Source organism: Colobus angolensis, unplaced genomic scaffold, assembly GCF_000951035.1.
Source record: "Colobus angolensis palliatus isolate OR3802 unplaced genomic scaffold, Cang.pa_1.0 Scaffold14, whole genome shotgun sequence".
Classification (NCBI taxonomy): domain Eukaryota; kingdom Metazoa; phylum Chordata; class Mammalia; order Primates; family Cercopithecidae; genus Colobus; species Colobus angolensis.
In genome coordinates, this window is record NW_012114488.1 from 7,098,392 (window position 1) to 7,114,292 (window position 15,901).

General features: G+C 35.9%; 1 protein-coding gene and 1 long non-coding RNA gene across 4 annotated transcripts in view; one reads left to right on the forward strand and one right to left on the reverse strand.

The window, feature by feature from the left end:
- The window catches only part of PHF10 (PHD finger protein 10), a 22,355-nt gene that overhangs the window by 5,297 nt on the left and 1,157 nt on the right, over positions 1-15,901 (forward strand). For 2 of the 3 annotated variants that reach the window (XM_011934923.1, XM_011934926.1), the window contains 9 exons: positions 1,942-2,072; positions 2,970-3,053; positions 4,601-4,734; positions 4,833-4,982; positions 5,810-5,919; positions 8,059-8,212; positions 10,249-10,404; positions 14,898-15,006; positions 15,296-15,484. In XM_011934923.1, the coding sequence (XP_011790313.1) occupies positions 1,942-2,072; positions 2,970-3,053; positions 4,601-4,734; positions 4,833-4,982; positions 5,810-5,919; positions 8,059-8,212; positions 10,249-10,404; positions 14,898-15,006; positions 15,296-15,484 (1,217 nt within the window). The remainder of the gene's footprint in view (positions 1-1,941; positions 2,073-2,969; positions 3,054-4,600; positions 4,735-4,832; positions 4,983-5,809; positions 5,920-8,058; positions 8,213-10,248; positions 10,405-14,897; positions 15,007-15,295; positions 15,485-15,901) is intronic. The other variant, XM_011934925.1, reaches the window with a different exon arrangement.
- LOC105506685 overlaps positions 13,609-15,901 on the reverse strand; it is a 3,185-nt gene continuing 892 nt past the window's right edge. Inside the window, exon 2 of the long non-coding RNA XR_001000970.1 lies at positions 13,609-15,729. This is a non-coding gene — a long non-coding RNA (uncharacterized LOC105506685). The remainder of the gene's footprint in view (positions 15,730-15,901) is intronic.

Below are 15,901 nucleotides of genomic sequence, written 5' to 3' on the forward strand. Positions count from 1 at the left end.
CCAGGATGGTCTCGATCTCCTGACCTCGTGATCCGCCCGTCTCGGCCTCCCAAAGTGCTGGGATTACAGGCTTGAGCCACCACGCCCGGCCTTGAACAATTTTTAAGTGTGAAATTCATTGGCATCAGTTACATTCACAGTGTTGTACAGCCATTACCACCATAAATTTACAAAACTTTTCCACTATCCCAAACTTTGTAACCATTAAGCAATAACTTCCCTTTCTCCCGCTACCTAGCCCCTTGCAACCATCATTCTACTTTCTATTTCCATGAATACAACTAGTTTGTACTTCATATAAGTGGAACCATAAAATATTTGTCCTTTTGTGGCTGGCTTATTTCTCTTAGAATTTTGAGTATCTTCAAGGTTCATCCTTGTAGCATATGTCAGACTTTTGTTCTGTTTTTAAGGCTGAATACTCCATTTTATGTATATACAGCATTTTGTTGATCCATTCAGATGTTGTTGGGCATTTCGGTTTCCACCTTCTGGCCACGGTAAAGAATGCTACTGTGAGCACTGGTGTTCAGAGTTTGTGCTTTCAGTTTTTTTTAATGCTTATCTAGGAATAGAGTAGATGGATTATATGGTAATCCTCTGTTTAATTTTTTGAGAAGCTGCCAAACTGTTTTCCATAGGGGCTGCACCAATTTACACTCTACCAGCAATTCACAGTTTCCAGTTTCTTCATATTTCTCACCAATTTGTTATTTTTCATTTTTTTAAATAATAGTTATCCTAAAGGGTGTGGAGTGATATTTTATTGTGATTTTTGATTTGCATTTTCATAACGTCTAGTGATACTGAACGTCTTTTCATCTGCTTCTTGGCCATTGTATAGCGTCTTTGGAGACGTGTCTATTCAAGTTCTTTGTCCATTTTGTATTTGTTTTTTTTGTTGTAGGAGTTTTTAAAATATATTTTATGTATTAATACTTTATCAAAAACATGATTTACACATATTTTCTCCTATGGGTTGTCTTTTGACTCCCTGGATATGTCCATGTACAAAATTTTTAACTGTAATGAAGCCCAAATTTTTCATCTATTTTTTCTTTTGTTGCTTGTGCTTTTGGTGTCATATGTAATGCCAAATCCAAGGTTGTGAAAGATTTCTATGTTTTCTTCTAAGAGTTTTCTAGTTAGCTCTTATATTTAGGTTGTTGATCCATTTTGAGTTGTGATATGAGATAAAGGTCCAATTTTATGCTTTTGCATGTGGATACCCAGTTTCCCAGCACCATTTTTGAGAACACCGTTCTTTTTGAAGGTTACTTTTTAAATAGATGGATGCATAACATAGTGTCACTTTCCTGTGTCTGATTTAGAGGTTGAATTGGCCCAGATCCTGAAATCTGTGCTCTGTTACTCAGGATGGAGATTGACTATGATACCCTGGCACCTTCAAACTAGGTCTATTCTTTCCTTCTGGGTTTGTGGAGTATCTGAGAACAAACAGTTATGGTTTATGATATGATGCACTGAGATACAGGTTTTTAAGAGTTCTGTTTTCTCAGCTATTTATGACTCACTGAACAGCAGACAAGAGACAGAAGTTGATTATTCCTTGGGTGGATGAAATACTGGCTATGCATTTTAAGTCCAAGAGAAAGAATTCAGAGCTGATATCATCATCACCTTGCTTTACCCTCATAGGTCCCTTAAACTAAAAATGCCTTCATTCTTAGCAATTGTGATTCTAGATTTTTCCCAGTGTATAAAAGATGTTATTTTCAATGTACCTTTTTGACTTGGTAGACCAGATAATTATTTCCATTCCTTGTACCTGTTTTGTAATTTTCTTTGATACACAGGAAGTCAAGTCATAGGAGGCAAATAATTTAAATACTTAAAATAGTTTTCAAAATATCCTCAATAAAAGTGATTAAAAATTAATGAAAGCCACATTTAATGCATAATATATATTTCTGTACTTAGCTTTAGTTACTATCCAGCAGAAAATTTGATAGAGTACAAATGGCCACCGGATGAAACAGGAGAATACTATATGCTTCAAGAACAAGTCAGTGAATATTTGGGTGTGACCTCCTTTAAAAGGAAATATCCAGGTACTGGTTTATATAATAGATTAATTTATAATCGATAGTAATTCTTTATGATACACTGTCAACTTCTGAATTTTTCTGTAGATTATAATGTATTTTATATTCTCGTGCTTGCTGTTTTTCTTTCTTTTTTTTTTTTTTTTTAAGACTAAGGGTCTCACTCTGTCACCCAGACTAGAGTGCAGTGGTGCGATTATAGCTTACTGCAGCCTTGTACTCCTGGGCTAGCTGTCCCCCTGCCTCAGCCTTCCAGCTGTCTGGGACTACAGGTGTGCACCACCATGCGTGGCAGATGTTTTTAATTTTTATTTTTTTAGAGATGTGAAGTCTTGCTATGTTGCCCTGTGTGGTCTCAAACTCGTGACTTCAAGCTGTCCTGCCTCAGCCTCCTGAATTGCTAGGATTACAGGTGTCAGCCACCACGCCTGGCTGTTTTTCATTTACTACTATCATTCAGCATCTCTGTTATTGATAGTTTCTATGGCTCATAAACTGATTTAAAAGCAAAACGGGAAAGGTGAATTTCCTGGGGAAAATTTTAGAACAAATCATTTTATAGTCAAGTTTGGGATTTTTACCGTTGTCCCTTGATCTAAGGAATAGAGTTAGCTATATGAGCCATATCTGAATTTGAGAAAGGCTATTCCTCATGAACTAGTTTAGTATAGTTATTTATATGACCTTCTTACTTTGGATTATTCTATTTTCTGTTTTATTCTAACTTTTGTGTCTTGCTGAGTTTTATTTCTTGAATTTGTAATTTTTTTTGTAGCCCCTTTAATAATAATTGGAATATGTAATATGAATATTTTAAAAAATCAAGCTTTTTAAGCTTTTAAAAGGTTTACGAATGCATAAGGTTTTGCTGTTTTTAATAGTCTTTTGATCTTTTTTTTGGAGATTTAGAGCGACGAGATTTGTCTCACAAGGAGAAACTCTACCTGAGAGAACTAAATGTCATTACTGAAACTCAGTGCACTCTAGGTAAGAATAGCTTTTAATGTGAATTTTTCAAGCTGAACATTTATGAGATGATATTGGATAAGTATGTTCTTTCCTAAAATATTTTACAAAATTAATAGAATAAATTGAACTATTTAAACGCTACATTATTTACTTCATTTTTTATTATTGTTAAAATGCACAGGAGAATGAAGCTTGAACACACACGTGGTTCCTGACTTATGATGGTTCAGCTTCATGATGGTGTGAAAGTAATGCATATTCAGTAGAAACCATACTTCAAGTGTCTATACAACCATTCTTCTTTTCACTTTCAGTGTAATGTGTAACAAATCACATGACATACTCAACACTTTATATTAACATTTGTGTTAGATGATTTTGCCCAGCTGTAGGCTAATGTAAGTCTTCTGAGCAGGTTTAAGGTGGGCTAGGGTGAGCAAAGGTGTTTGGTAGGTTAGGCGTATTAAATGCTTTTTCTTTTTAGGATAGTTTCAACTTAGGATGGGTTTATCCTATGTAACTCCATTGCAAGTCAAGGATCAACCTCTATTCTATAACAGAGTATAATTGTCTAATTTTTTTTGACAGAGTCTTGCTCTGTTGCCCAGGTTGGAGTGCAGTGGCGGCATGATCTCAGCTCACTGCAACCTCCATCTGCCAGGTTCAAGGAATTCTCCTCCCTCAGCCTACCTAGTAGCTGGGACTATAGGCACATGCCATCACACCCGGCTAATTTTTGTATTTTTATTAGAGACAGGGTTTCACCATATTGGCCAGGCTGGTCTTGAACTCCTGACCTTGAGATCCACCTGCCTTGGTCTCCCAAAGTGCTGGGATTACAGGCATGAGCCACCATGCCCAGCCCTTGTCTGATAATTTTTACAGAGTTTTCAGAGTGTTTGTATTTTGTGTGCAAAGCTTGTACAGTTTTCTTTTTTAAGTCATAGGTTCTTTGCTGAGTGCATGGTATGTGTCTGTAGTTCCAGCTACTTGGGAGGCTGAGGGAGAAGGATCACTGGAACACAGGAGTTTGGGGTTGTAGTGTGCTGTGATCATGTCTGCGAATAGCCACTGCACTCCAGCTGGGCAAGATGACGAGACCACATCTCTACAATGCAAAAAGGCAAATTTTGTTCAGTTGTTACTTCTGTATAATTATGTCCATGCTTTATTTGTAATCGTTCTTTCACAAACATTTTAATGCAATGAATTTTTTTCTTTTATTCATCCAGTATTCTGTAGTACTTGTTAATAGTGCATTTCATTATTTAACAGTTGTTTCTAACTAAAGGGATATATGTTCAAAGCACATAGAATCTTAAAAATAAACTTGTTGGATTGAAAAATTGATATATTTGCCTTTTGCAAGATAATCTTTTAATTGCTTGAGTTTATATTATTAATGTTAAGTTTAATTATTTTCCAATGTACTAAGATATTTTGCTTTGGCTATTGGAAAACCAGTAAAATGTGGAGCGGTTTGAAGAAGTAAATTTTGAAGAGTGCTTTTGTTCACTTATCCTTAAAAGAGCTTCTTTATTTTTTTATTTTTTGGTCTAAAATAGGTTTAACAGCATTGCGCAGTGATGAAGTGATTGATTTAATGATAAAAGAATATCCAGCCAAACATGCTGAGTATTCTGTTATTCTACAAGAAAAAGAACGTCAACGAATTACAGACCATTATAAAGAGTATTCTGTAAGTAATTGAGGTGACTGCCATTTTTTATTTGGGTTGGGGAGAATGACATTTTATAAAGTTGTATGTGACTTCCAACTGTATATTTTTTTTTCCAGCAAATGCAACAACAGAATACTCAGAAAGTTGAAGCCAGTAAAGTGCCTGAGTATATTAAGAAAGCTGCCAAAAAGGCAGCTGAATTTAATAGCAACTTAAACCGGGAACGCATGGAAGAAAGAAGAGCTTATTTTGACTTGCAGACACATGTAGGATAACTTAAATTTAGTACCCCTGAACTTAGTTTATTACAGCCTATTGCAGAGTGCTGATTACTATCTTTATCATTATTTTTTGTTCCTTTTTTTTTTTTTTTTTTTTGGCGGAGTGTCACTCTGTAGCCCAGGCTGGAGTTCAGTGGCGTGATCTTGACTTGCTGCAACCTCCGCCTCCCAGGTTCAGGCGATGTTCCTGCCTCAGCCTCCCTAATAGCTGGGATTACAGGCGCCTGCCACCACACCCAGTTAATTTTTTGTATTTTTAGTAGAGATGGGGTTTTACCATGTTGGCCATGTGTTTTTTTCCTCCTCGGAAGTTGAGATGCTATTTTTAATGCTGTGCTTAATAATACTCAATTTACATTTTTTTGTGAGATGTCTTTTGCTTTATGGTTGATAATTCTACTAAATGAGACTAATAATTGCTACATATCATACTTGCCATGTGTCCCAAGAGTTTTTAAAAGAGATTTGCATGTTAATTCTCACAGTAACCATGTGAGGTTGGAACTAGGATTACTTCCATTTCATAAAAAAATTGAGCTACAGAGAGGTCGTATAAGCTACCCAGATCACTCTGCTGTTAAGTAGCGAGCAAGAGGTCCATTGCCATTCCTCAGGAAAATAGGCCTCTAAAACGATAATATGTAGAATTGAAAGCACCAACTGTCCTCTTAGGTTATAGCTCCCAATATCTCTTAAAATTGTAGCTTTTCTAGGGAGAAGTGGGCGTGCAGTGGAGAGCATGTGGGGACTCTTCCTAAAACCTTGATTCTGAGCATGGAATCAGTTTTGTGTTTCTCTTTATGTTAACATAGGTTATCCAGGTGCCTCAAGGGAAGTACAAAGTTTTGCCAACAGAGCGAACAAAGGTCAGTTCTTACCCAGTGGCTCTCATCCCCGGACAGTTCCAGGAATATTATAAAAGGTATTTAGTAGTTTTAGTTACACTTGGTATTGGCTATTGGTAAGGGGTTTCAGAGGCTTTTGTACTTGCCTCCTAACAATTTTGGGGTTTATAGATATCACCGTAAGATACTATATAGGATTTGTGTTGCTATTCTTCTCTGGTTCTGTGGTAAACAACACCCTGTAGTCAGAATTTGAATATATGCTGATGAAGTCTGGGTGCCTCTGTCTCTGCCCATTCTGTTTGGGTTTGTCAGAGACAAATGCTGGGGGTTCTGTAGCACCTCACTGCTCAGGGTATGTTCTGTGGTCCAGAGCACTATTATTGCTCAGAAGCTTGTTGGAAATGCAGAATCTCAGGCCCAATTCTAGACCTGTGACTCAAAGTCTGCGTTTTAACAGATGTCTGTATAATTCATGTGCAGGTTAGAGTTTGAGAAACACTGACTTTTACTGCAGAGAAGATGAGAGGAGCAGAGGGGCAGGCATGGGCACCTAGGTGCCCCAGCCACATTGTTCACCTGGCCTGGCTGCTGCTCCAATTTGGCCCCTAAATGCTACTTATCTCCCATTCCCAAACTGAATGTAACTGAAAAAAAAACAGGGCTAACAGATTTTGTTTTGTTTTGTTTTTTTTTTTTGAAACAGAGTCTCACTCTGTTGCCAGGCTAGAGTGTAGTTGCGCGATCTCAGCTCACTGCAACCTCTGCCTCTTGTGTTCAAGCGATTCTCCTGCCTCAGCACCCTGAATAGCTCGGATTACAGGCACATGCCACCACGCCCAGCTAATTATTTGTATTTTTAGTAGAGGTGGGGTTTCACCATGTTGGCCAGGATGGTCTTGATCTCTTGACTTTGTGATCTGCCTACCTCGGCCTCCCAAAGTACTGGGATTAAAGGCTGAGCCACTGCGCCCAGCCCATTTTGTTTTAAAGTCTCAGCTTTTACTTCAACCTTAAGCCTTACTCTGGAACCATATGTTTTTCTTAATAGACTATTTTTTTAGAGAATAGAATTTAAAGTATAGTATCTTAACTCACACCATTTGAAAGTCAAATCTTGGGCAGAAATTTTTTAAATTAAAAAGGTTTTTTAATTCAAATTTAAATCATGGGCAGCAGTTTTTTAAAACTTTTTCTTCAATTTTTTTTTTTTTTGAGATGGAGTCTCACGCTGTCGCCCAGGGTGGAGTTCAGTGGCATGATCTCGGCTCACTGCAACCTCCGCCTCCCGGGTTCAAGTGATTGTCCTGCTTCAACCGCCCAAGTAGCTGGGATTACAGGTGCTCACCACCTCGCCTGGCTAATTTTTTGTAATTTTAGTAGAGACAAGTTTTCACTATGTTGGCCAGCTGGTCTCGAACTCCTGACCTCTGGTGATCTGCCCACCTTGACCTCCCGCAGTGCTAGGATTACAGGCGTGAGCCACTGCACCCGGCCTTTAATTTTTAAAAATTTTATTTTGGTGTTAGCAAATTATTAAAAGTCATATGCAAGTATACCACCCCCTTTGCTTTTTGGTGTGTTGTCTTAGTTGGAGAAGTCCTGATCCAGGGTCGCTTCCTGAATGAGGACTACTGAGGGTGAGAATGGAGGTGGCACAAAGCATTGCTGTCTGACCTAGGGGGAGAGATTGCCAATCTAGTTTCAGAAAAAATAGATGATTAAATTTGTTAGAATACATGCTTCCCAAATTTGTTTACAATAATTTGTTACTAAAAATTTTGCTTTCTGTATTAATATTATCTTAAGTAATATCATGTACCATGCACTGGTGTATGAGGTAGATGCCATTATTAGGCCTGTTTTACAAGTGGAGTGATAGCACAGAGAAGCAGCAAAGACCTGGGACAGTGGTGGAGACTTGGGGCTACGGACATTTTATTTACTGTTTTGTTTTTTTGGGTTGAGGGCAAAGAGGAGAGGTGCATTATCTCTTAGTAAGAATCAAATGCATATTTTACGTAAGTCTAGTGAAAAGATTTTCAGGCTTTTTATTAATTAACCCTACTTGATGACAAAAATGAAAAATTAATATTCTATTTTTCGGAAATCTTTGGGGTTACTCAAGAAGTTTAAGGCTGTCTTCATAGGTCAACGATGAGTCTATTTATATTTAATAATAAAGGGAAACCAAAAATAAACTCTCTGAACTTCAGGTACTCACCAGATGAGCTGCGGTATCTGCCATTAAACACAGCCCTATATGAGCCCCCTCTGGATCCTGAGCTCCCTGCTCTAGACAGTGACGGTGATTCAGATGATGGCGAAGATGGTCGAGGTGACGAGAAACGGAAAAACAAAGGCACTTCGGTGAGAACATTTCTCTCTAGTAGGAAGCATTTCCTTTCTCTTTGAATTTTTGCTAATTGCTTTCCTGGAATGTTACATTGAACTTCTGTCATCACCCTGTCTTTGAAAAAGGATGGTTGCATGTAATTTCCAGAAAGTATTCATCAAGAAAAGTTATTTATAGTATGTTTTGATAAAAAACAAGCGGTGTGTGGCCTTTGGTAAGATTTATACTTAAAATCGCCCCTTTGTAGTTACCATGAGCAATTTAGGCAAGGATATTGGAAAATTAGCTTACAGTCGTTTATTCAACTTGTTGTCTCTTTAGCTTAAAATATTGAACAAAACAGAATTTGATCTCTTGACATAGAAATGTAGTTTTCTTAGTTTAGGGGAGTGCATTAACTTAGGTTTCTTTTGCTTAATTTTAGGCTTCCTATAGGAAAATATTGTGTTTAGTAATATGTTGTGCAATTTGTTGGGTTTTCCCATATTTTTTTGTAGCAAAATGCGCTTGCAAGACAATGGGCAGCTGGTGTATTCTGTGGACCTGAAGGAGAACAGAATCCCCTTGATGGTTTAGGGCTTTGATCCCAGTGATGACATAGGGCTTTGAATTTCTTTAGCACTGTGTTTTAAGTAACTGGCTATTTCAGACTTTTCATTGAAGCCAATCTAAATGTGAGATTGTGCTACCATTGAATGGACATTATTTCCTTGTCACCAGCAGCTTCTAAAACATCTTTAATAATACATATTATGCAAAATAAGATGCTGTTCAAGTATTAAAGTGGTGATACAACTTTTCTCCTGTTACGTTGCTGAAAGGGGAGCTATGGCACGCAAAGGGTGATGAAGCTGACTTCCTTTCATACTGCTAGGAAAAGTGTAAACTAATCCAACATTATGGGAAAGCGTTTTGGCACTCTTACCAATTTAAGTTCCACAGAATTTGACCTAGCAAATCCACTAGTACAATTTATCCTAAGGATTTAATCAGATGCTGAAAGAAATTTAATTAGAAAAAAAGGTCTGTTTGAGTGTTTGCAGTGTTTTTTATGCTGGAAGTTACAAATAAATTTTAATGCCCACAGTGGGTGATACTATATTACATTTACAGGATAGAAATGCAGTTCAAAGAATATTTAATTATTGTGGGAACATGCACATAATGCTTTTAAAAAATACCAAAACACACACGTGCGTACACACGCAGTGTAATCCAGTTTTGTGTTTTAAAAAATGAGGGCACAATGAGGTTATGGGGTATGTGTGAGTCTCGGTATCTTTATGTATATAAGTGGACATCCAGAAAAAAGATGAAGTGGATATAGTCATGTTTCTGGTCAGTGTGTGTTTATCAGGTAGGCTCTAGATAATCTAATTTTTTCATTTATAATTTTCATAATTTATATGAAAGTTCTAATTAGAAAATTTTAAATTATAAAATGAAGACTTAAATCATTAGATACTGAGGTCTTAAACCTTGAATATATACAATCTTTCACATCCTCTTTGTAGATAGTTGAGGGATTGGCTCTGCATGGTTTAACATTATGAAAACACAAATGTGTACTCGAAGGAATTTTTTTTTTTTTTTAACTGCAGCACTTCATTTTTCCTGAAGGACCTTCTTAACGACTTTTAGTACTCAGTGAAAATACCCACACTTATTTGTAATAATGTATTTTTGTGTGAAACAAATATGTTCCCTTGTGACATGGAAAATGATGTTGAAGCTGTGTGTCGTATAATAGTAGCTGAAGCGGATAATTGCGTTTTTGTGACTTATGTCAGAAAACAAAGTTGATGAAGGCACTGATAAGAATGGAATCAGTTTTATACAATATCATACTTAGAAGAAAGATGAATGATTTTTAACATAAGTTACTTTTGTCTCCACTGGAATAAGCTTTCTTACATTTAGAATGATCTTTTTATTTTTAAATTGATAAGGCTTTAAAACTTTTTTTGAATATTTTCCATAGTTTTCAAAATCCAGACTCAAATTTGTTTTAATTCCAAAGAATCTTTGTTTTTTGCCTTTTAAACTCCAGGACAGCTCCTCTGGCAATGTATCTGAAGGAGAAAGCCCTCCTGACAGCCAGGAGGATTCTTTCCAGGGAAGACAGAAATCAAAAGACAAAGCTGCCACTCCAAGAAAAGATGGTCCCAAACGTTCTGTACTGTCCAAGTCAGTTCCTGGGTACAAGGTAGAAGAAAAAAGCCCCTGACTCAGCTTCTTTACTGACCAGCCTCTCTCCCTGAAATATTTTAACTTGACTTTCACGATTGTGGAGCTTCTGCCTGCTGTACTTCACTAGCTGTTCTTCTATGGTGTGCCCTCTGTCTGCTGCTTTCTTTTTTGCTTTATTTCCTTGGTGGCCTTTCTGTCACTTTTGGCTATGGTTTAGCTTCTGTTTTCTGTATATGTACAATTTATAAGTCTTTTTTTCTTTGAAATGATAACCAGGCAAGTATGGGTTTTTAAAACATTATTTCATAGGCAGAAGTTTATATTTTCTTTCCTTGGAGTAAAGATCATAATTATTTGGCATTTTAAATGCCCCAGCATTTAGTGTAGCTAAAGCTGCTGAGCTGAAGTATGAGTGAGTATACTGTTAGACTAAGTTGCATTTTTTAGTGCCTTTCATTAAGAAAGATCTGGGTTTAATCTAAGGATTATTTGATCCATATGCTAAATTTAGCTAACTCTGGGATAGAAAATAATAAAACCTGTTATTTACATTGTGTGATTTTTAGCATAACCTTGGTAAAGAGCCTATATGATTCTATGACAAGAATTAAAACATACTTGTTAACTTGTTGATCTGATTATCCTCAGAGTAAAGTAGTAGGTTGTCAGCAACTATTATTATATTTTGAACTTTTCCTCCCTCTGTCTGCCCCTCCCTTTTCTTTTGGAGAAAAAGTGAGGTGAGAGGTGTGTAGCCTTATTTGCATATAGGGATTTAAGAATATCATAAAAGGAAGAATTAGCTGTACAGTTTCATATTTGGGATGGTGGTAGTAAAACATACTACCTTTTGATTCTTTGGTCTGAAATTTTTAGAACATGCTTTTATTGCACTTATGAAGGTGTATTGAAGGAAGATTTTAGAGTAAGCTGATGAGGAAGTTTTGTCAAGTGAAATTGTTAAACACCTCGTATGTCAGAACTGTGATTGTGATAAATAATTCACAAGAACAGGCTGAAGTTAGTCACCTTTCCGTCAAACTAACTAGAACACGTTCTAACATGTTCATTTACCTTTCTTCAAGTAAAAAAAGTGACCTATTAGTGTATTTCATGTTTTATTAGAAAATGCTTTTATGTAAATAACTTAAATTTTTGTTTTTTTTGTAGCCTATAGCAGGCAAATTTTAAGCTTAATTCAGCAAGGATTGGCTTCCAAGGGTGGCTGCAATAGGCTGCAGCTATGTGATTTTTGTACTTGTTTTTACATATAAAGCTTATCTAATTTCTTTAAATATATAAATTAATGCTTAATAACTGACAGCAAGTGAGCTCCAAAGATGAAATTTCAGAAACAGTGTACGTGAATGAGTGTGTTCTACTGGTCTGCTAAGAGCTTTAAATGGAAGTGGCCACTGAAAGCACAGTGTCCTGTTAACTCTTGAGTGCTAAGTAGATCTTTCCAACAGTAAGCTTGATTGATCATGGGTTAAAAAGAGAGAATATTGAAATAGATGTTTTAATACAGGCTGGAAATGAACTATTTAACACTATCATTGATTTAGTATACAAGAAATCATATAGATTAACTGAACCTAATAGTACTCAAGTAGGATATGCAAAATTTATATTTTACATAATCTGAACATTTTTAGTACCTAAAAATGTTTCAGGTATTTCAAAGATGGGAACAACCAGTATCTAGTCATACATTAATGTGAACATGTTTATTAAAAGTTAACCTCTTTATAAAAAGTATTATTAAACCAAGATGTGCCTAAATATTAGGGTACTTCAAGCTAAAGGTCATGTTTTATATATATATTTTATATATATATATATAAAATAGGAGATTCAAGAAAGTAATGTATCTGTCGGTTTGCTTAATAAGATTCACTAGTGCTTGCCCTTAATTCGTAGGACAGTATTGTTTAGGTTACATTAACCTGAAATTTAAAGCATAATTATTAGGATTCCAGCCTATAAATATATAATTAAAATCTATACTATATTATTGCTACCATGAAAGTCTTATCTTTGGCTGTTTTTCAAGTAGAAAAGTAAGTGTACTGTGAGCCTTTTATTTGAGATGCTGAGAGCTATTAGGATGAGTATTTCAATTTTCTTGTCAGTAGTGAAACTGATGATGTTGCAGTTATTTGAAGTAGAACTGATTGTCTCAACCAGACACACATGGGAGTGTGTTCCATTGGCCTTGGGGAGAGTGCTGCACATTAACCCCTCCCTCAACTGTGCAATCCACTGAGACTGGCTTCTCTAAGCCACGGTTGTTATCTGCTGTGTAAAGTCCTGGATGCCAGCACTGTGGCTTCTTAGAGAGGGCAGATGCGTTGTGTATTGAGCTGCAGCATTCATCATAGAAAATGCTACAAAGCTGTCTCTCTTCCCGTTCTCTCATGTTGCCCTGTTTTCATCAAGATGAAGACTGTTGGGTAAGAAAAACTAAGTGATTTAACAAAGCATTATGATTTAAACTTAGAAATAAACCTACAATTTTTTGGTGTCCCTTTATCATAGGTGTTTAATGTATATTTTAATGATTGTAGAACTTGAATTGCTCTAGAATGTGAATGACTACCCTTGTGTTTTATTCCTTTTGGCTTTTGTTTTGTAAAGAATCTCCTATGAGGAGTTCTGTTTTTAGAATTTAATATTGTTTGGTTACTTCCCTGACTTTAGTGAAAGATGTTAGAGTACTTACTATGCCAGTATCTAACTTAAACTATGAGTATTAAATAAGTATATCTTTTACATTTAGTACAGGTACCATAACCAAAAGAGATTTCTTAGTTTTGATGGATTAAGAGATAGCATTCTGCTGTATATTATGGCAGGTACAGATATCATCATAAAACTGAACCAGAATTTGGATTATAGAAGTGCACTTCCTAGCTGTTTTTTATTTAGGTATAGGAACACACAATGAGAACCTTATGTTTAGAATGTAGCAGTAACAACAGAGGGTAACTACACTGCAAGACTTAAATGGTTTGAGCATGTGACACTATCCTATTGTTGGGGGGAGCAGGGTATAAAAATATACATACAGGAAATTAGTTTAATAGTAAAGTTTTATATGTATGTTTAACTTCCATGATATTTATTATTTTGTAGAGACATTTGTGATTGTTTAGAGTTCTTGTTTTTATTATATTTATGTATAAGGTTGACTTTTTTTAAATAAATAAGCCAAAAATTCTTTTTGAATGCCTCTGTCATCTTTTGCAAAGAAAGATAGTTTAAAAAGTACAAAACTTAATTAAGAACAAATTGTTTAGGTCTAACAGGTTATGAAGGTGGCAGTGAGACATTTCAAAGCTGGAATATGTACAAAGTTTGAGTTTTGTTTAGGTTCCTTTTTGGTTCAGTAAATTAGGAAAGGGATGCATTTGGCAGGGTGGGAATGAAGCAGAAATGAAACAATTCTAACAAAAATTATTTTCCCAGTTCATCTATGTGTGTGTGCGTGCGCGTGTGTGTGCGTGTGTGTGTGTATGTATGTCCCCTTACCCCATTTCGTTCTTGGCCCATGCTTGCTTTTACTTTTTTACCACTGTTATTTACTTATTCCTATAGCATGAGTGAACGTCATTTCCTAACAGTCAAGGCCGTGACGTTCGGATGCCCTCCCTCCCCTGGGAATTTTAAGTGCAGTGAACCCTTTTTCCTTTGTCATTTCCATGGGTTACCAAATACGTCTAAAATTCACACACCTTCACTGGACCATGCATGTTTTTAATCTGAAAGATGAGTAGTACTCAGAGGGTCTGTGTATTTTTTAAGTGACTACAATTTTTTTTTGCTTGTCTGAAAACTTACTTTTCCCTTTTATAATTTTACATTATTTTATAGTAAATCCTTCTAAGTATAGCTTCTTTTATTAGACATGCAAAGAGAATGATCACACAACTAAGTTTTCAACAAACATTTATGTACATGCCAATGTATGTATGAGACATCTTTCAATTAAAAATGTTTAAACTGATTTTTTAAAAAGTACCACTATACCAATGAGGATAAACTGATTTTTTAACTTATATTTTATAGATCTAGTTTTACAGTTTTGGAAAAGAGCAGTTTTTAAAATTAATACATAAGCTGTTTAAAATGGTCTTCTCTTTAGAGTAAGTCTCACATTTAATGGTAATTTGCTACTTGGATTTTCTTGTCCAATTAATAGTGACATTTGACATTGTATTTAGTCTTTCCTTCCATTCATTAAACAGATCTTACTGTGCATGTAGGGAGTATAGAATTCTACATTTAATTTTATGAGATCATGCTGTTTACAAAATTTTATGATGAAATTAATGCTTTCTTCAGTAAGCAATCTTACATTGCAGGCAGACTCCTGTCAAGTTTTGTCTTTCAAAATGGTCATTAGCAAGTTATCAAAAGTAATAATAGGGCAATAAAGTAACATAATTCCTTTTAAACCCATAGTAAGCTCTTCTGGCATGAATTTATAGCCCTCTTCTACCCTTCCAGCCAAAGGTCATTCCAAATGCTATATGTGGAATTTGTCTGAAGGGTAAGGAGTCCAACAAGAAAGGAAAGGCTGAATCACTTATACACTGCTCCCAATGTGAGAATAGTGGTAAGTATTGAAATGTCTTTTTAAAATTTTAACCACCGTATTTGTTGGTTCAAAAACTAGAATTTATAGTTTCAGGTAGATTTCAACCAGAGTCATCAGATAAATACACAGGGTAGCTTGTGAGGCAGACACAGTCCATGTGTTTTCTTCTACATTGTATTTTCATTTCTCTTTGGTGATTTGACATTATAGCTATTCTCTGCAAGTCCTAAAGCAAACTAGCATTTTATGTGCCATATTAAGTTAAAAATTCTTATGTGAGATACTACTAATACTGGTTTTGATTTAGGCCATCCTTCTTGCCTGGATATGACAGTGGAGCTTGTTTCTATGATTAAGACCTACCCATGGCAGTGTATGGAATGTAAAACATGCATTATATGTGGACAACCCCACCATGAAGAAGAAATGATGTTCTGTGATGTGTGTGACAGAGGTTATCATACTTTTTGTGTGGGCCTTGGTGCTATTCCATCAGGTAAAGATTAAAAAAAGAACAAACTATCTTTGGGTGATAAGACTCTCCCAGCACTGCACTCCAAAAGGCTGCATAAACATTATCATGACATGCAGAGCTGGTGGACTCCTATGTGCAAATATGACCAAAGCTGTGATTATATGGGTCATGTCCATCAGCTTTTCAGCCCCAGACAATTCCAACTAAAGGATAAATGAGAGGCCAGAATGCCCAGACTGAGTTTTGGAAGTACAGTTCTATATGAGCTGGTGTTTTTCTTTTTTTTTTTTTTTTTTTTTTTTTTTTTTTGACGGGGGCTCCCAGTATCCACCACAGTGGCACTACTTTATTATCTGTGCCAGCAAGGGGAAGGGCAGAAAACAATTCTACTCTTCAATTTGTGGAAGGAATGCAGGAGTTTTTTTTTTTTTTTTAAGG